The 18,698-nt window shown below is 42.8% G+C and overlaps 1 protein-coding gene across 4 annotated transcripts in view; it reads left to right on the plus strand.

The window, feature by feature from the left end:
* The window catches only part of ADAM17 (ADAM metallopeptidase domain 17), a 35,075-nt gene that overhangs the window by 9,654 nt on the left and 6,723 nt on the right, over positions 1-18,698 (plus strand). Inside the window, exons 2-14 of one of the 4 annotated variants that reach the window (XR_009274514.1) lie at positions 3,143-3,275; positions 4,682-4,815; positions 5,726-5,814; positions 7,801-7,969; positions 8,525-8,655; positions 10,312-10,401; positions 11,451-11,564; positions 12,092-12,236; positions 12,780-12,868; positions 14,735-14,887; positions 15,673-15,872; positions 16,910-17,013; positions 17,633-17,823. Coding sequence is in view for 3 of the 4 variants with exons in the window: in XM_058800840.1 (XP_058656823.1) it covers positions 3,143-3,275; positions 4,682-4,815; positions 5,726-5,814; positions 7,801-7,969; positions 8,525-8,655; positions 10,312-10,401; positions 11,451-11,564; positions 12,092-12,236; positions 12,780-12,868; positions 14,735-14,887; positions 15,673-15,872; positions 16,910-17,013; positions 17,689-17,823 (1,686 nt within the window). In the remaining variant the exon portion in view is untranslated. Of the gene's footprint in view, positions 1-3,142; positions 3,276-4,681; positions 4,816-5,725; positions 5,815-7,800; positions 7,970-8,524; positions 8,656-10,311; positions 10,402-11,450; positions 11,565-12,091; positions 12,237-12,779; positions 12,869-14,734; positions 14,888-15,672; positions 15,873-16,909; positions 17,014-17,632; positions 17,824-18,698 lie in introns of those variants that run through there. The other 3 variants (XM_058800840.1, XM_058800841.1, XM_058800842.1) reach the window with 3 other exon arrangements.

Below are 18,698 nucleotides of genomic sequence, written 5' to 3' on the forward strand. Positions count from 1 at the left end.
CACTCTTGTTTCAGGGTTACAGGAACTGGGAGTGCCGTGTGTTTCATTTGTTACTTCACTAGAATCATCTTACTCATCTTCATGAACTTCTTAGGTCTTGTTCTTACTACCCTTCCTGTGTCTCTCTGAGACATTTCCAGAAGGGTGTTTGTGTATATTAAGGTGGAGTAGGACTTACTTACCAAATAAAAAAGCCTGATTTTTTTTTTTTAGCAGACTTCTCAGTTCTCTTGCCATGAAACTGAGACATTTTGTCTGGCCATAGTGGCAACTGCGTCTTGCTTTTTGGCACGGCTTTCTCTTGGTTCTGGTCTGTGCTTCAAAGGCAGAGGTGGAAAAGGACAGTAATGTTTTGTAGCTGGGGTTGTGCCTCTTGGGCAGAGCTTGTGCTTGGCAAGTCCCTGAACAGCACGGCAGTGGTACCACACCTCTTGTTTCATGCCCCATGTCCCACACACTTGGTCTGTATCATAAACCAATGTTGGATATCCTGTGTATTGGCATTCACTTTAATTGAGGGGTCAGCTCTAGCCTGAGTGTAGTGACAGAATCTCGAGTTTGATTAAAAGAATTCAGAACTAAGCAGTTTAATGAGGTTTTTTTTCCAGAATTGATTTCCTTGCCTGTTCCTACCTCTTCCTAGGTGGTTCTGGATGAGGGCGGATGCCAGATAAAAAGCAATTAATTAGAACAGGCTTTTTAACAAAAAAAGAGCTGTTTGGAGGGGGAAGTTAGGCATTTACTCACTGCTTGGCTCTAGTGAATCAGCTCTGCAGCATTTGGCAACTTAAAATGAAGGCCCTGCCTGACATGCAGCGGTGGGGCACGTGTGGGGAAAATCCCAAGGACACCAAACACGGTGATAGAAACTTGTCTTTGCATATAACCCGAAACACATGGTAATCATGTGCAGGTGCTCTCAACCTGAGGCTTGTAAACAGAAATCAGGAAATTGCAACTGCACTGCCCTTCCTGTGTTGCTCAAGGCCGGGGAGGGAGAAGCCTGGGAACCACTGCTCAGTGGTGCCTGCTGCCCAAGAAAGGAGCCCTGTCGCTGTGCCTCGCTTGTGAGTGGGTCTGGTGCAGGGCCAGGAGGGCTGTGAGGGTCATCCTTGCTTCTGTGCCTTCCTCACTTCAGTGTACACAAGCACACCTGTGGCTGTACAGGGCTGGCTAATTCTCCCCACCCACCCACCCCCTTGCAAAAGGAAAAGCAAGGTGCTTCCCTTGCCCTCATCAGTGCATGCATTCCTAAAGCTTTCCTGGGCTTTGGAGGCATGGATTTGGGCACAAATTATGGTACTGAGTGACAGGTTTAAAAAACCCATATTATTTCAAGAGCTATGGGCATCTAGATTTTAAGTTGCCAATCTTGGTTTGTTGCACAATAGTTGGTAAAACAGCTTATTAGTGGTGCTGCTTACTTTAAAGGCCACTAAAACACATGAGGTGCTGTTGCTGAGTGGGGCAAGCTAGTGACCCTACTAGCTAGGGACTCTGAAGAAATGCCATCTTCCTTAACAGAAAACCTCTTTGGTAGCTATCAGGTCTGGTTTAGAAGCATAGTTGGAAATGGAGGGGAAGGAAACAGGAAATTTTTTAAAAAAAGAATGTCTGGATGAGCACTTCTCTCTTGGAAAGCACATCTGAGTCCTCATTTAGTGCAGTGAAGAGTGAACACCTCTGGCTGAGAAGGAAAATGGCAATGTGGGAATAAAAACCTGTGGTTAAGGCTTTAAATAGCAACTGAACCTATCAGTGCTAGTGGAAGCCAGGGTGGTTGTTGGGTGTCTCTCTGGGTGGTGGGTGCTCCAGAGAAGCAAGAGTGTGGATGGGTGTTTGGATGAAGAAATGCCTTACAAAGTAGCAGGAGGCTTTATCAGCAAGAGCCAAGAACTGTTTGCAGCTCTCCTGCACTTGTTAATGGTGGAAACATCTGCAGAATATTGATGTAAATTTGTAATTTGTGTACTGCTCCCTTAAGAATTCAGGCACTTGGTCTTCTTTCTCTGAACAAGTTTTCATGTTCTGAGTAGGAAAAGGAGTTTTGCATGATGGTAAGGTATTGGGAAACCAGGGTATCTCACCTGGATAGTCTTGTTAGTTAGTTCTGATTGATTGTGCTATCCAGATACCTGCTTTCTGGCTACTGTTGGGCAGAAAGGCCCAATACAGTCCAGTCTGCAATTAACTTGGTTTAAGCCTCCTAGGTTAAACTATTTTCTTCCTCAGACTAATGTGGGGACCAGCAGGTGAGGAGAGTAATTCACTCCAGAGAAATGGGGACATTCTCAGAATCAGAATTTTCACAGAATTTTCAAGACTGGAAGAGACCTATAAGATCATCTAGTCCAGCCGATGTTCTAACTGTTCAGCTAGATCATGGCAGCAAGTGCCACATCCAGTCTTTTTTTAAATTCTTCAAGGGATGATGCCTCTACCACCTCACTGGGTAAATGATTCCAGTTTCTGACCACTCTTTCTGTGAAGTATTTCCTTCTTACTTCTAACTTACATCTAGCTTGACGCAACTTGAGACTGTGTCCTCTTGTTCTATCTGTTGTCGCCCGGAGAAAGAGGCCGACCCCCAGCTCACTACAGCCACCCTTCAGGAAGTTGTAGAGAGTGATGAGGTCACCCCTTAGTCTCCTTTTCTCCAGGCTGAACAACCCCAGCTCCCTCAGTCGCTCTTCATATGGCTTGTGTTCCAAGCCCCTTATTAGTTTCGTTGCTCTCCTCTGGACACGCTCAAGTAACTCAACGTCCCTCTTAAAGTGAGGGGCCCAGAACTGGATACAGTACTCCAAGTGAGGCCTCACCAGTGCCCCCATGTAGTTTCTGGAGGCAGCCAGGGAGGGCTTAGTTCTGCATTGCTGTGGCAATAAAAATGATGAGTTGGTTGCTCAGAAGTTGTAGAAAAAGTGAAGCAAACTCTGTCTCTCTCAGATTGTCTTGTCTCACTCTGTGATTTCTACTTGTGTACACAAAATAGGCCATTACAGAAATGTACAGTAGTTATCCTAAAATTAGAGCAAACTGTGGTCTCACTGTTGAAATGGGAGTCTCTGGTTTGCTCTTTTTTTATGTGTGCATTTGGTAAGAAAGTCTTTTGAAAGTAAAACTTTCCTTGTTGGTCTTTCAGACACAGTTGAGTCCATGCTTTCAGACTACGACATCCTCTCCCTGTCTAGCATCCAGCAGCACTCACTGAAGAAGAGGGACCTCCAGCCTGAGACACATGTGGAGAGGCTCTTAAGTTTTTCAGCCCTGCAAAGGTAATTAAATAATCAGTGATGAAATAGCATAATATTTTCCTCCAGTTTCTGATGAGTAATGTGCAGTTTCAAACCCAGAAATTGTTGTCTTGTTTTCTGTCATGACTGGCCAGTTCTTCTAGGTTAGTGATCTCCATGACTTCAGAGAGGCTCAGAGGAAAGGGGAAAGTAAGTTCTGTTTTATTTCTCTGGTGGCTGAAGTGACAGTAATTTAGGATTTCTTTTGCTTTATTTTTAGGTTTAGTTTCATGTAGATTACTTCCACTGATAGGGTTGAATCTCACTTATACCTCTTCTGGCAATGTTGTCAGTACTTGCCTGTCCTCTGGTTCTTGAAAATCTCAGCCTTCAGTTTGGGATGTGCGTGTGGTGTGCTGCCCAAGAGATTTATTGTATTTCATCTTTTGTTTGTTTGGTTTGGTTTTGGTTTTTGTTATAAGATGGGAAACAAAGGTCAGGTGAAAGGGGGAGGAGAAGTAGAAGGGAGCAGGCATTAAGATTGCAGCGATTTTATTCTGAGAGTCAGAAAAATGCCCTGCAGGTATTTTAGTGCTGAAACTGAATCTGAAATGGGGAGCAGGGTCAGAATAACACTTTGTATTAACAAATGTAGATTCATTTTTGTTTGTCTGACATCTTGTCCTCTGTGTATTCATGTGCTTTCCCGTGTCATCTTCAGCTGTCATGCAAGTAATGCATAATTGTTGAATCTCAGAATGTTTGAAAGGGCATTTTTTTTTGAGTTTGGAGGGGCAATTATGAAAGGTTGATGGGATCAGATGTCTGACTGTCCCTGTTTTGCACTGCCTCATGCACGCTGGCTTTAGGGTGAGGTTGCCATTGACAATTACAGAATAATTGCAGAGGAGCATGCCAAGAATCCTTGACCCAAAGCCCACATAAACCAAGAGCCCACAAGGCTTCTTCTAGAGAAGGAATATTTCTTGGGATAGTTTGTAGTTTTTGTGACAATATATTGTAAAAAAATGTAGAAAAATGTAGGGAGTTCAGATTTCTGTTAATGGTCTTCTGCCTGTATTATGTCAGAAAGTAAGAACTTCAAGATAATTTAATTTCAAATAGATGGAGAAATTTCTTGGTCTGATTTTTTTTTTTTTTAATAGTTACCAGTAACTGGTTTTCCTTAGCTGCAAATGGAGAAGGCACATCATGAGCAAACTCTTACTGTTTTGGATTTGGGGGGTTATTTTTAAACTTTTTTTTAATTAAACATCTGTGACTCTAAAATATTTACAGTTATCAATTACGCAGTATATGTTTTTGTAGCCTGCTTATCAGAATTAATGCTTTTTAACTTCTTTTGGACCCTCAGTAAAATGGAGATTGAATGTATCTGTTCTGTGTATACTTTGCTTAAAAATAAATGTAAGTAAATTCTTTTACAGGCACTTTAAATTGTACTTAACTGCAACTGCTGAACACTTTTCAGAAAAATTTCAAGCTTTAATTGTGGATGGTGAAGGCAAGGAAAAGGAGTATCGTGTTCAGTGGCGAGACTTTTTCACCGGACATGTCGTTGGTCAGTATGAAGTAGACTATGGGTCAGTGTTGAGAAACCACAGCTTTGCTTGGGTCTCTTGGGCAGGGTTAATTAATGGTGTATTTCCCTCATTTTCATCAGATGTGGTTAGGATGAAGAAATAAACGTAATTCTTATCCTGTTGGGTTTTCTGGTTTTGTTTTTGTGGTGTGTTTGGGGATTTTTTAGGTTTGGTGGGTGGTGGAGTGTATTGCATCAAGCTCCTAAGACAGGACAGTTGTGTTGAGTTTGGCAGGACACAAAGGTATAATTTACTTAAGCAGCAGCTTGCAAATTATTATTTTTTTAAAATGCTGATGGTAGCTTTAATTCCAGTTGGAATGTAGGACTTGAATGTTCCTTGCCCCAGAACACAAAGCCAAGGTAGAGATGATGCTGTAATGCCCAGACTGTTCAATTAAAAGACTTAAAGATAGTTCTTTGTAGATTACTTCTCTGTAAAGAAAGATGCCACGCTCCACTTTCATGCAGTACTAATGCTTCTGCTAAGTTGTTTTGATTTCTTTGTTGCCTTTGTGATGTGGTGAGACTTTCCCACTGGAATGCAGGCTGACGCCGTGAAATTGCTGTCTGATAGTAGTTAGATGCACGCTGCTTTTGTTGGCAGTAATATTGTGTCCCCCATTACTAATCCCCAGAGCCATCTCAACACTTTCTGCAAATTTTTCTGTTAAGTCTGAGTCTCGTTTACTGTGACTATTGGGAAGTTAAGACTTGGGGGAAGTGCTGATTAATGTCGTTTTTTTCTTTAAATGGAACAGTACAGAGACTGAGGAAGGTAATTTGTCATGAAGTTTAGAAACAATTAGAAACCCCCAACAAACAGTGTCTGTGCAGGAGCACATGCAAACAGCTGAAATAATTTAATGCTTCCATGCTTATGTTAAAGGAGAGCATAATTCCAAGGTTGTGGCACATATTGGAGATGAAGACTTTACAGTGCGAATCAATACTGATGGAGAAGAATACAATATCGAGGTATGCTTTGCTGTGATGGAAAACTGTATCCAGACAATCACCTTCTTTTCCTCTGGGTGTTCCTCTGCCTTGTTAGTTATGTTGACACTTCTGTAGCTCAAACTAGATTTGGTGGTAGTGTTTGTTTTGGGGTGAGGAAGGAGATAAATAAGAAACCAATTTGGCTTGCAAGTGTTGACTTTTCTTAGTGAGTGGCATTCTCTGACAGTTGCATGTTTTAGGTGCATCAGGGAGAAGGTATATTTTAAACAGGAAGGGGTTTCAGAAACAGAAATAGATAATGTCAGAAATTAGTGGTGATCATGGCCCCTAACAAACTGTGGCAGTCTAAACAGAGTCAATGTCTGTGAAGCTTTTTAAAACTGGCTTTGTTACATCTTGGGAAGTTTTCCCGTTCTTAGAGCTTCATTAAAAATCTGATATTTTATCTGAAAATTGGTTATTTTTCCCTACTCCTTTGTTTTTCACCATTTTACTTGCTTATGCTATTTTGAACTCTTGGTTAAAAAAAATATTCAACAAATATATAATTAGAGACTGTCATAATGAGATGTTCAATGCAGTATATTCCCAGACACAAGCAGTATTTGAATGGCTGAATAACAGTAATTATGGCTGAGTGTTATATGGATATTGTAATTGTCTCCAAACCCAAAGATACACAGAATTATGGGTAAACCTGAGAAATCTAGTCCTGTGAAAGTATAAAAATGTGATCAAAATGTCCAAATCACTGTAGTTGTGTTTTACATTGAGAACATACAGTATCTGTTTGCTTGTGATGTAAAGCATTTTTGTGTTTGTGCTCCAGAGCAGTTGTGGGTGTGCCTTGTCTCTCACAGGGGTGCAGCCAAGCCCCTGTTCCTGGCTGGCTGTGTCTGTGTAGCTGGGGCAGGCAGTGAGTGCAGCCTCTGCCTTGCTGGGGTGTCCCCAGGTCAGCTTTGGCCACTACCAGCCCTGGGTGAGATGATTGCCTTGTGCAGAGGGAGCTGGCCTGAGTCTGTTCCCCAAAGGCAGCATGGGCAAAGCTGCTCTGCCATTTCCTGCTTTTGATTTCAGGGTATTTGTGTATGGTTTGGAAAGGCTGTGGGCCTTTGTGTAAACCACTGGTGCTCTCACACCTTGCCTTAGTGTGTGAAACCTTCAGTTTTGTGCTGCAGACATGGCTGCTGACATGGCACAGCCTTCACATTCTGGGACCTTTTTGCTGTGAAGTGAAAGCACAGTGTGCTAAATGATGGCTGGCTGAAGTTGGAAGAACCCTGCGTAGGGGCCAGAGGAGGCCCAGAGCCAGGTGCACTATGCTGCAGGTGCAGGCAGTCTGTGCTGCTTGCCTCTGGCCAAAGAACTGACCCTGTCTGTGTCATATGCAGTGTGTGGCTTTAGCTTTAACATTCAGATAAAAATAGGACTTGTCAGTAAAGTAAAAAGATCATTTTTATGCATCTGCTATGGGAATTGGTGTCTTTCCTTCAGATTTCATGGTCTTCTTTGGTTTTGGAGAAATTTATATGCTTGTGAGTGACTTAGGTAGCTGTTGAACATTGAAGAGCCCACATTCTGCTGTGTGCTTAAAGGCTCTCTGTTACCTGCCTCCTCCTGTGCTTCTGGTCAGTGCATGGGTTAGCAGTTAAAGATATCCTTCTGGCTCCATGCTCTTACAGAGGGGAGCAGAGGAACCTGAGGAGCCTCTTCAGCTTGCTCAGATTCTGAGGAGAAGAAAAATTCTCTCCTACGGCTTTATCAGGTAGCTGCTACTACTTTGTTAAGATGCTCTCAGACTTTTCATTCCCATGTAGCATAAGAGAGTTGGCTTCTGTTGGCTGTCTTGTGGATGTCATTTTATCAGTAGATTTGTTGCTGTGGGTGAAGTGCATTTGTGTGTGTAGACAGAAAACTGTGGAGATACAATGGTGCATACATAAAGTTTTTTACTTATCTAGACTTTGGGTTCATTGTATTTCTAACTTCTCCCTGTGCTGTCAGCCACTGTGGAGATTTGTAGATGATGTGGAAGATGAAAGACTGCTGGTCTACAGATCTGAAGATATCAAAGATTTCTCAAGGTTGCAGTCCCCCAAAGTATGTGGTTATTTAAAGCTGAGTGAAGATGAACTGCTGCCAAAAGGACTGGAAGACAGGAAACAAAATGAAGGTGAGTGTCCATACCTTGGGAGAGCAGCATCTTTGAAACAAATTAGCTCTTTCAATTCACTGTGGGCATGGAGGGGGAAGAAGCAGCACTCCTCATGCCTCTTTAAACAACTTTGTACTTCTGTGGACTGTGCAGCAGGACCTGTTTGGCCTCTACGATCACTCAAGGAATCCATCTTGAGCTGTGATAAAGTTTTGAGAGTTTTGGTCCCAGTTTCCTCTGTTCTTTGCTGTCTTAGCAGAAGTTGGGGTAATGACTAGGAACAGGAGGAGGAGAGGAGTTAAGGCTGTGGTGATGACCTTAAAAGCTCTATAGGTAAATCTGATGAATAACTCAGTTTCACTGCCATGCGTTCTTTTCCTTATAGTAAGTTTGAGGACTGTTAGGAAGACAAAGTACAAGAATAGCTATTAAAAAAAAAAGCCCCAAACTAAAACTAAACATCCCCATTCTCCTCCAGGAGCCCACCCACGCTCAAATTCAGGTCTTGAATAAGGACAGTAGATCAGCAGGGGTAGTAGTATTGAGTGATTTTTTAAAAAATATTTACTCTAGAAAGCACCCATCGGAAGAAAAGAGCTGTTGCAGAGAACTCCAAGAACACGTGCAAGATGTTGGTAGTGGCAGACCATCGTTTCTTCAAGTACATGGGCCGTGGGGAAGAGAGCACCACTATCAACTACTTGGTGAGTAATTGTACCCTGTTAGCATTTGCTGGAATAGATGCAGGAAAATGCAGTAGTTCAAACACCATACAGCTTATACTGCTTTTGTACACATGGTTTTTACCTGGGAAAGTGCTAAATTGTGCTTTAAAGATATTCTACAGTGAAGCTAGTGTAGTTCAGTAGTCTTCAAATTTCACTTAAAAGCAAATTCCTTCCTGTCATATACTTCTGTTAGCTATGCTGTTTTCTGCCCAGGAACTTCTCTTTTCTCAGTCAGAGCTCTAGAGTCTCCTGGGTTTTGAAATCCACTGCAAATGATCTGAGCATCTTTAAAGTTCTAGCATGTTTAATGAGAAGTTAAAGCAACTCATATAGATCTTCTTTCCCAGATTCTTTCAGGATTCTCTCTCCAGAACAATAAATTAGAGGCAAGCCCAGTAAACAAGTTGTTTGGTTGTACACAGGTGGTGTGGATTAACCCCAGCAGGCAGCTCAGCCACAGGCAGCCACTTGCTCTCCCCTCCCAGATGGAATAGGGAGAGAATCAGAAGAGTAAAGGTGAGATAACTTGTAGATTGAGATAGAAGCAGTTTAATAGCAAAAGTTGCTCACAGCAGCAAAGCAAAACAAGGGAATTAATTTACTGCTTCTCATCAGCAGGCAGGTGTTCAGCCATCCTCACGGAAGCAGGGCTCCATCATGTGTACCAGTTACTGAGTGACCCAGCTGAAACACTGGGGTTGTCTGTCTGACAGGTTTTTGTGAACTAGAACAAGGCCCTTCTCCCTTTCAGCAGAAGGGGAGAGTATGGGGGTTTAGGGACTGAAGACAAAACAAATTAAAACAGGTTTGGAGGCCTGTTGTTCATCTAAAGTCTCTTTCTGAGCTTTACTCTTTGAAATGCTAATCACTCTGTTCCACTTTTGCTGGCGTTTTGACCTTTCTGTTCCCAGAAATGCTTTCACATTCTCCAGGTGAGGGGGCCTCATTTGGTGTGTTTGCAGAAGTGCTCTTATCTCAGCATCTGACATGTGCTGAGGCTGACCCCTGTTGTGTTTCCTGGGTAGATGGGTACTGTTAACAACACAGTGGTTGGAACTTCTCCTTCTCAGCAAGTTTGGTGGTTTATATTTAGTAGAAGGTGTTTTTTTTAAGAGAACAGCTTGAAAAGGGAGGTATTGATTGTGAGCACTGACAAGAGACTTTCTGGAACTTTGTGCTTGAACCATAATGAGGAAAATAATAGGTTTTTGGCTGGGTGAGAGAAGCAAGCCTGGGGGGTCAGTTAAACTAGTTAAGCACTATGCTGAAACAAAGCAGTAAAAACAGCTCCCTCCTCTGCCCTTCCCCTCAAAGAAATCTGGAAAATTAGTGTTTGAACAAAGTGTTTCTCAAAATGTCTTGTTCTTAATATTATTGTTATTCCACTACACAAACAAAAGTGATAAATGGAAAAGTTTGTGCTACTTTTTTATGATGGAAAATTTTCAAGTATATTGGATAATTCTGATCCAAAAGCAACAGTACTTGGATCCAGGGAGTTGGTCTTGTTACCTTACACGAGATTCAATTTTAATTCAAGTGACTGTTTCTAGGTAAGTATGTAGCAGTTTCTCTGAGTGTCTTTTGCTCCCTGAAAGCTCACTTGGGTAACTTGTTTTCTCTTCCACACAGATTGAGCTGATAGACAGAGTGGATGACATCTACCGAAACACTTCCTGGGACGATGGAACCTTCAATGGGTACGGCATACAGATAGAGCAGGTATTCACTGCACTCTGCAGAGGCCTTCCAGCTTCAAGGAGCATGCTTTAACCAGCAGTGCTTCTGATTATTTTGTAAAAATAGTAAAATAATAAAATCCTACGTTAAAAAAAATAAAATAGTAAAATCCTACATTATTAACTCCAGCCAGGAGCACTCTGAAATTGCATCTTGCCAGTGTTAATGATCTGACATGATGCCCATTTTCAGTTCCTTGCAGTGTTTGAGATGTGAATTTCCATATTTATTCCTGATTCAAAAGTGCATTTTTCACCTGAATGTGAGCAAATTTTGTTTCATTCAGACATACTCATGCATTTATCTCATATACCTGTTGCTAGTGCTTGGCTTTCAAAGCCTGAGTGGGCCTCAAACCCAGGTGAAAACAGTCTTGCCTGAAGAGCTTTAATGACTCCCTTAGACAACATGCTGGGCTTGTATATGGACACAGGGAATGTTGTGACTTCAATTTTTATTATGGTGTCTTGAAATGCATAGAAATCTGGAAAACAGCATTAAAAACAGGAGGCCATCAGCTCAGCATACTGCAAGAGCTGTGGTGTGGGACATGGAGACTCATGGTACAAGCCAGCTGCCCCTTTGCTGGGAAAAGGTCTGCAGGCATAAAGAAGGAGCATTACTTGGGCAGGGAGGGGGTGGAGAAACATGATGAACTAATTCTGGATTACTGGGAAAGTGGCAGTCTTTTAACATGCATTTTGGTTAGCTAGAGCTCTGAAATTATTTGGGGTTATTTATACTGGTTTTATTTGTTTGGGGTTTTTCTAAAAGTAAAAGGCATCTCAAAGCAGAATTTTACAGTGAAAACTTCTGATGTTATCCTGTAAAATGGTTACTTACAATGTAGTTATGATTTAGTTGGTTTATTTAACTAGCAGAGACTGGAAAGTTAATATTAGAATCATGCTGAGTCTGAATTTTTCTCCTTACAGATCTATTAGGATATTTAAAATACATTGAAACCTTTTCTGTAGCTATAAAATTGACAAAAATTCCTGTTCATTGTTGTTGCCCTTTTTGACATGTAGATTATTATCCACAATGAGCCAAATCCTGTAAAACCTGGAGAAAAACATTATAATATGGCAAGAAGTTACCCAGATGATAAGAAAGATGCCTGGGATGTGAAAATGCTGCTAGAGGTAGGTTGTAACCCTTGAAAAATCGTGGCTCTTAACAGAAAATTGCTCATTCATATGGCTGCTCTGTAGTAATGGGTGAAAGTCCTCTGCTCCCTCTGCATGATGTGTAGATGTCACACAAAGTCAAACCAGCTGCTGTGCCCTGTAGCCCTTGGTAAAGGGCTCCCTTGCATAATTACAGAGCAGACATCAATTAGTCTTATTAATGTGGTCTGAGTCAGGCACTCCTGATGTGTCTGGCCCTGAGACTGGCTGCCTTGTGACCTTCATCAAGTTATTGTGCTTGGCTTTGTCCTCCCTGTGGAAAGGGAGAATGAATAGACAAGTTATGTAAATGAATGTGTACAGTGTACTTGGGCATGAGTTTAATTTCCTGCAGCTCTGCAGGACTGCTAAGCAGCTGCTGTTTTCTGACTTAACCAGATCTGGGGGGTACTTGTCTGGCACATCAAATAAATATTATTATCTATAGACTTCTAACAAGCACTGTAAGCTAACTGGGATTTGACTTTTTTTTTCTTTTAAAGCAATTTAGCTTTGATATTGCAGAGAAAGCAGCTCACGTGTGCCTTGCTCATCTCTTCACGTACCAAGATTTTGACATGGGAACGCTTGGACTGGCTTATGTTGGCTCTCCCAGACCTAACAGCCATGGTGGCATTTGTCCTAAAGGCAAGGCTTCTTCTTCTTCTCTCCTAGTTCTGGGTTGGAAGCTAGTTTTTGTTATTCATGTTTAATTCATATCTCCAACTTTCATGGAGTGTGTTGTGTTATTTGCACACACTCTAGGAGCTGGTTTTTTACATAGAAGGGATGGCTGGTTTTTTTTTGGCTGGAGCTGGAAAAAGGGGGAAGGATAAAAGTCACTAAACAAAGTTGCTAAGCTATCTGGTGTGAGCAGGCTGTATAGAAAAACCCCTGTTCTAAGGGCTGCTTTGTGTGGGCACATCCTGCAGCGGTTCTGGAATGGCAGATGCTGTTGTCTTGGAAATTTCTGCTGGTTTTGTCTTTACTGCAATACATGAGCTGTTGGAGCTGTGCTTGAAAGATTCCCAGCTCCAAAAATTGGCAGGGTCTCACTAGTGAGCCTGTGAGAACAACAAAGCTGTAAAGCTGTTCATTTCCCCAGACAAGTATCCCTCTCTTCCCAAAAGTACCCTGAAACTCAAGAAAAATGTTTCTCAATTTTAATTTGTTTATTTCTCACTCTTTCAGCTTATTACAGTCAAATTGTAAAGAAGGATATCTATCTGAACAGTGGCTTGACCAGCACCAAGAACTATGGGAAGACCATCCTCACAAAGGTAGAAGAGGATCCTCCTCATATGTGTGTGCTGGTGATGTGTGCCATGGGATTGTGACAAACTCCTGTGCTCTCTCAGAAAAGAGCTGCTGGCTTTCCATTTGAGTGAGATCTCTGAGGACAAGGATATAGATCATAAAACAAAAATCATCTTTTTTGTTGTAGCTGACAAGGGGAGACAAGCCTGAATGGAACTGAAAATTGAACTCACTGTGAAGCAGGAACAGAAACAGCTAGTGTCTCATAGGACCTATAGTTTCCTAGATATAAACAGGCTTTTGATATCTGAAGATGAATTTAAATGTGTTTTGTTTTAACAAAAAATCCCCAAACAAACAACAAAACTCTTAATAAAACAAACCCTCAAACAGCAAGCAGGCAAAGTAGGAGGTTTAGTTTGAGCCTTTTAATGAAATTCCTCCACCTGATTTTTGTGTGTCCTGAGTAACTAGAGCAGAGAACAGTATGGTAGACACAGCTTATTAGTGCTAATACTAAGTTTAATGTAAGTTGATGCTTCCTGGATTTTTTCCATACTTTATGAGATAGTAAATGCACAAAGGCCTAAATATGAGCATTGTCTCACTTGTAAAGAACCAGAGCAGCGCCTATGTCTGCCTCTGTTGAAGTTGGGCATATTTCACTTTTGATGACTTCTGCTGGCTTCTCAGCTGTGCTTTTCTGTAGCATGATTATAATAATAGGAATTTATAATTGATGTGTGGGCTAAAACTTGGCACAGAAACTGTCAAGAAGATAAGGAAAAAAGACAGTAAAGCTTTGTGTTAGAGGGATGTTGACAGAGAGCTCTAGCAATAGCTGTTGCCATGCTATTTGCATTTGTTCAATCTCCAGACTGGGTTTCTGCCTTAGATTACAAAGGAGGTTTAGTTTTCTGTCTTCCCAGTGGCAGGCTTAGGGCTTGGGATGATGGTTCACATTGATTTCACAGGGAAAGAGCTGCATGGTTTCCACTTTGATTTAAAAATACCAAAACCAAAACAGCCTCCTTAAAACTCTTCTCCAAATGAAACACAGTGAAGGCCAGGAGGGATGCCTGGGCAACTCTCCTGTCTCTGGCTCCCACATTGGCCATGCTTAGACACGGACTGGGGCAGGTCATGGCAGCTCTTGGTCCTTCTCGTGCCCACACAGCAGCTGCAGTGACAGTTCCTCTCCAGAGCTGCCCAGTCTCCTTGTGGTTATCTTTATTTCTGTGTGAGTTTAATTTGTGGTTGTCACCTTGTGAGCGTGACACCATCTGCTGGGGAGGGCACCGTGGGAGGTGTGCAGCGAGCAGAGCCGGTTTGGGATCCTCAGCACAGGCAGGTGTGCCTCACATAAATGATGCTGGAAATCCATCCCTGTTGGGCCACAATTGTAGGTGTCTTTCCTAGAAATCATGCAGTAGTGGAGTTTATTCAGCACTCCTAATGTCATCGTCCATTTAGAAGAAATAATTCTAATGGCAAGATCTGTTAAACAAGAGATTGACTAATTGGAGTAGCTGGTGTTTGTTTGGATTGGGTTTTGGTTTAACTTTTTATGCCTTCCAGCTACATAGAAGGAAATTTTCATATTTAAGCATCTGCATTGCCTTGAAAACAAGTTTGAATTGGTATTCTAGGACAGTATTTTGCCTTTAACAGTGATTCAATGTTCAAATCTAGTCCTTGAACTTAACTTTGAAAAGGACCACAATTTTATTTACCTTAATTTCTCTAGAAAACCAGAAAAATGTTCATAGACAATTCCCTATCATCTTGGTGTATTTTAGTATTTGGTGGCCTAGAAGTAGCTGGGATCTTCTGTCCTTTACTGGTCAGACTAATTTTTTCCAACATTGTTTTTTTCATGTTCAAAAAAGGAGGCTGACCTGGTTACAACACATGAACTTGGACATAACTTTGGAGCAGAGCATGATCCTGACAGTCTGCCAGAGTGTGCCCCCACTGAAGACCAGGGTGGGAAATATGTCATGTATCCTATTGCTGTCAGTGGAGATCATGAAAACAACAAGGTATGGTTATTTAGTTTTGCATCAACACAAAAATTTCTGCTATGGTCAGTGACCCTTTGCATGGCAAATCTATTTAGTTAATGATTCCTGTAGTTTGAAACCACCAGAATGTAATGGATTAGCCATAAGAAAACATTTGCATGCAGTTGGGTTCTCTGTAAAATAAGCTCATCTTTGTAAGCTGGGTTTCACTGGAGTTCATAGCATGTCAAGGTCCATTTTAATTAGTTGTTTGTAATTAGCTGTGGCCATATGCTGCTACAAGCAAGTCCCAGCAAGGGTCAAATCCAGCACCTTCAGTCCCACACAGCCTTGGGGTGCTCCATGGCTGCTGTTGGAGAGGGGCTGCCAGGTGCCACAGCCGTGGTGGAAGCTTGCCCTGGCACTGTGGGCTTGGCATTGTGCCTGTTGTACAGATGAAACCCAGATGAGCAGGGGATGCTTGGCCTGCAGTGTGCCCTGTGCCTGTGCCCAGCCCCTCTGGCCAGAGGCAGCACAGTCTGTGCCTCCTGTGCAGCCTCACATCCCGTCCTGGGGCCGAAGCCGTGGGGGAGCTGGAGCTGGCTCTGGGCCAGGCTGCGTGGGGCAGCCCTGCAGTGTGCAGCAGTGTCTGTTACTGACCCAGCTTAAAGTTCTTCCAAGGTGTCAAACTGGCAGTACAAAGGGAAGAACTGCCTTCTGGAATGCCAGGGCTCAGAGATATGGGGAGGCTGTGGCTGTCTTGGATGCCAGTTGTTGACAGAAAGGTACACTCAGTGCTGCTTTTTTCCTCTGTGACTCTCTAGATGTTCTCAAGCTGCAGCAAAAAATCCATCCACAGGACCATAGAGGTCAAGGCCCAGGAGTGCTTCAAAGAGCGCAACAACAAAGTGTGTGGGAACTCCAGAGTGGATGAAGGCGAGGAATGTGACCCTGGCCTCCTGTACCAGCTGGCTGATCCCTGCTGCTCTGCAGACTGCAAACTGAAAGAGGGTGCCAAGTGCAGGTAAGGGGAAATGAGCTGCAGCTTCTCTTTACGCAGGAGAGAACGCTAGGTTGGGATAAAAAATCCTAAAGCCACCTGCAGTGTCACAGGCCCCTTTCCTGGCTCTAAGGCTGAATGAGTGAGCTCACAACAGTGAAAGATTTCATGAAAGGCTTCTGTGTGCATACATTAATTTTTATAGCATTCTGTTTGTTTTCCCGAGAAGTGTCAAGAGCCACAGTCTTGCAAATTATTATTGTGCTGTCATTGTTATTACTACCATTATTATTAAGCAAACTTAGGCAATCAAAAAGCATTAAAAAATTTCCTGTGCACACTTTCTGTGCAAATACAAGTTTTGTTTGTGTTGGAAGGAGGCTTTTTACACTGGTACATGCTGGTAATTCCAGAGTGCTGCAAAATGTGTTTGAGCAGACAACACAGTGACTGCACTAAGTGACTCCTCTTTCTGTTTTTGCTTTTTGGGATGTTCATGGCCTTGTTGCACTGCAGTGTCCAATCTTTTTTTTTCATAGTTCAGCTCTACACCATGTAACATTAGAGAGCTTGTGCAATTCCTGTTGTTTAGCAAGAAAATCCACGCATTTTAGTGAGTGTTTTTGTACTAAGGGCCTTCATGTATTAGGTGAGAAAATGAAAGTAAAGACAATGCAGAATAGAAAGTAGGAAACCTTCAGGACAGACACAAGGGGGAGAAATGTTTGGGGAAGGAAAGGGTGAAACATCTTGTCCTAAGTTGCACAGCAGGTTACCAGAGGTTGATCCAAGTGCCTTTGTTGATCCAAGGGTCCCTTTGTTGTCTCTCAATATATTGTACTTTATATGTGATTTGGCCTTCAGTGCATGAAGAGTGACTATGTATGTAGAAAGGTGATTGTAGGAGGGGGGCAGAGAGGACAAAGGTTGAATCAATGAGTCGGTCTCCAAGAAGTAGCTTTTTATTTCCTAAACATATTTTTTCTCTGGCTTTGTCACACTTGTACTTATTTTTTAAAAATTGGTTAATATTTATTTCTTTCATTTTGATCTTTCCCCAGTGACCGAAACAGTCCTTGCTGTAAAGGCTGCCAGTTTGAAAGTGCACAAAAGAAATGCCAGGAAGCCATAAATGCCACTTGCAAAGGAGAGTCTTTTTGCACTGGTAGGATGTGGTTCTGTCCCCTGTATGTCAGCTAGCCAAGTGCTTCAGGCTCAGTGTCCTGTTCTACCCACTTTCAGTCCAGTGCCCTTTAGTCATCTGGTACATGCAATTTTAGAGACCAGCTAAGCATCACAGTATGCTCCTATAATGAGTTTCATTGTAGTTCAAGAGTCACTTTGTGATTTATTGCCCAGAAGAACATAAAAAACGTTGTTTATAAATTTTTTTCTTGTTTCTTTCCCTTAAAAGAAAGGAAAAAAAAAAGCAAAACAGAGTGTGTCCCTGGGGGGAAACAAGAATGAATTTTGCATAGAAAAGGTGGAATTACTGCAGCTTTTCTTCAATTCCCCACTTGTTTTACTTCCTCCTCATAGTTTTTCTTGGAGGCAGGGAGTCAAGTCAGCGTGTGCTTTGCCGAGGGGGGCTCCAGGGTCTGCACCTACTGCTTGGTTGCCAGTGCCACAATGCCCGAGCTGTTGAAAGCCTCCAGAGCTTCTGCTGCCTCTCAGAGCAGCTGGCAGGCAGCCTGCAGCTGAAAGCCAAGAACAAGCTATTATTGGGCTTTTCCTGGGATAAGTCTGTATTTCCATTATTTTCCTTCTTTCTTCTGCACACTTAGGTTCTCTGCCCTTTGCTCTAACACAGCCCTCCCACTGTGCTGACTTCCATCTGCAGGGAACAGCAGCGAGTGTCCCCCGCCGGGGAACGCTCCGGATGACACCGTGTGCGTGGACATGGGCAAGTGCAAGGACGGGGAGTGCGTCCCCTTCTGCGAGAGGGAGCGGAACCTGCGCTCGTGTGCCTGCAACGGTGCGTGACGCTGAAATGGACTGGGGCTGAAGTTTGTGTTTCAGCCCTGCTCCTTGGAGAGTGCTGGCTTCGCTGTGGGCTGAGTTTGTGCTTTCTGGAAAAGTTTAAACTGTTGGGTTTTGTCAGCTGTTCTCAGTTTAAAAAGGGAATGTGAATGTCCTCTGTCTTCTGGTGGTTGGGTTGAAGACAATTAAGATGAGACTTAGGCTCTGGCACTCCAGCTAAAGGAGAGGACACTCTCCTGCCTTCCAGCCCTACCACAGATGGACAAGAAGGGATTGTAAGGAGATTCCAACCAACCTCTGGATCCAGCATCTGACAGAGTGGTGGCCTCCAGCAAGGGGTTAAAGAAAGATTTCAGAGAGATTAAAGTGTCTTGAGAATATAGAATGCCCAGCTTAATTCCCCTGCTAACTTGACTGCTATACGCTTCTGCCAGTGACTTTTCTTGCTCCTTTGCTGTCCATTTTATCCCCTAAAAGTGGGAAAACAGCTTGGGAGTGGGATGAAAACTTCACAGGGGTAACACTAGGAACTGTTGTGAGCTCCACCATTTGAGATGGAGGGCATAGCTGAGGAGACGGGTACCTAGAGGACTCAGAGCCCAAGAAATATTTAAATCTATCTTTTTGGATGTGCTTAGAACCTCTTCATTGGCCTGTGGATTTGTGCAGTTTTGGGGTATCAAAAGATACTATTGGAGAACTTGGTCCCACTGTACCCCTTAATATGTTGCACAGGCAGTGATTGAGTTTTAGGCTTGATTGTCAGAGTGCCCAAAATTGGGTGGCTTGGCCCTGCTTTCCCTGTGGGGCAGCTGGTCAGGACTGTGCTCAGCCAGGAGACACACGGGGGTGTGGGTTGCAGGTGACTCT

The sequence above is a fragment of the Ammospiza caudacuta genome, chromosome 3 (genome assembly GCF_027887145.1).
Source record: "Ammospiza caudacuta isolate bAmmCau1 chromosome 3, bAmmCau1.pri, whole genome shotgun sequence".
Classification (NCBI taxonomy): Eukaryota; Metazoa; Chordata; class Aves; order Passeriformes; family Passerellidae; genus Ammospiza; species Ammospiza caudacuta.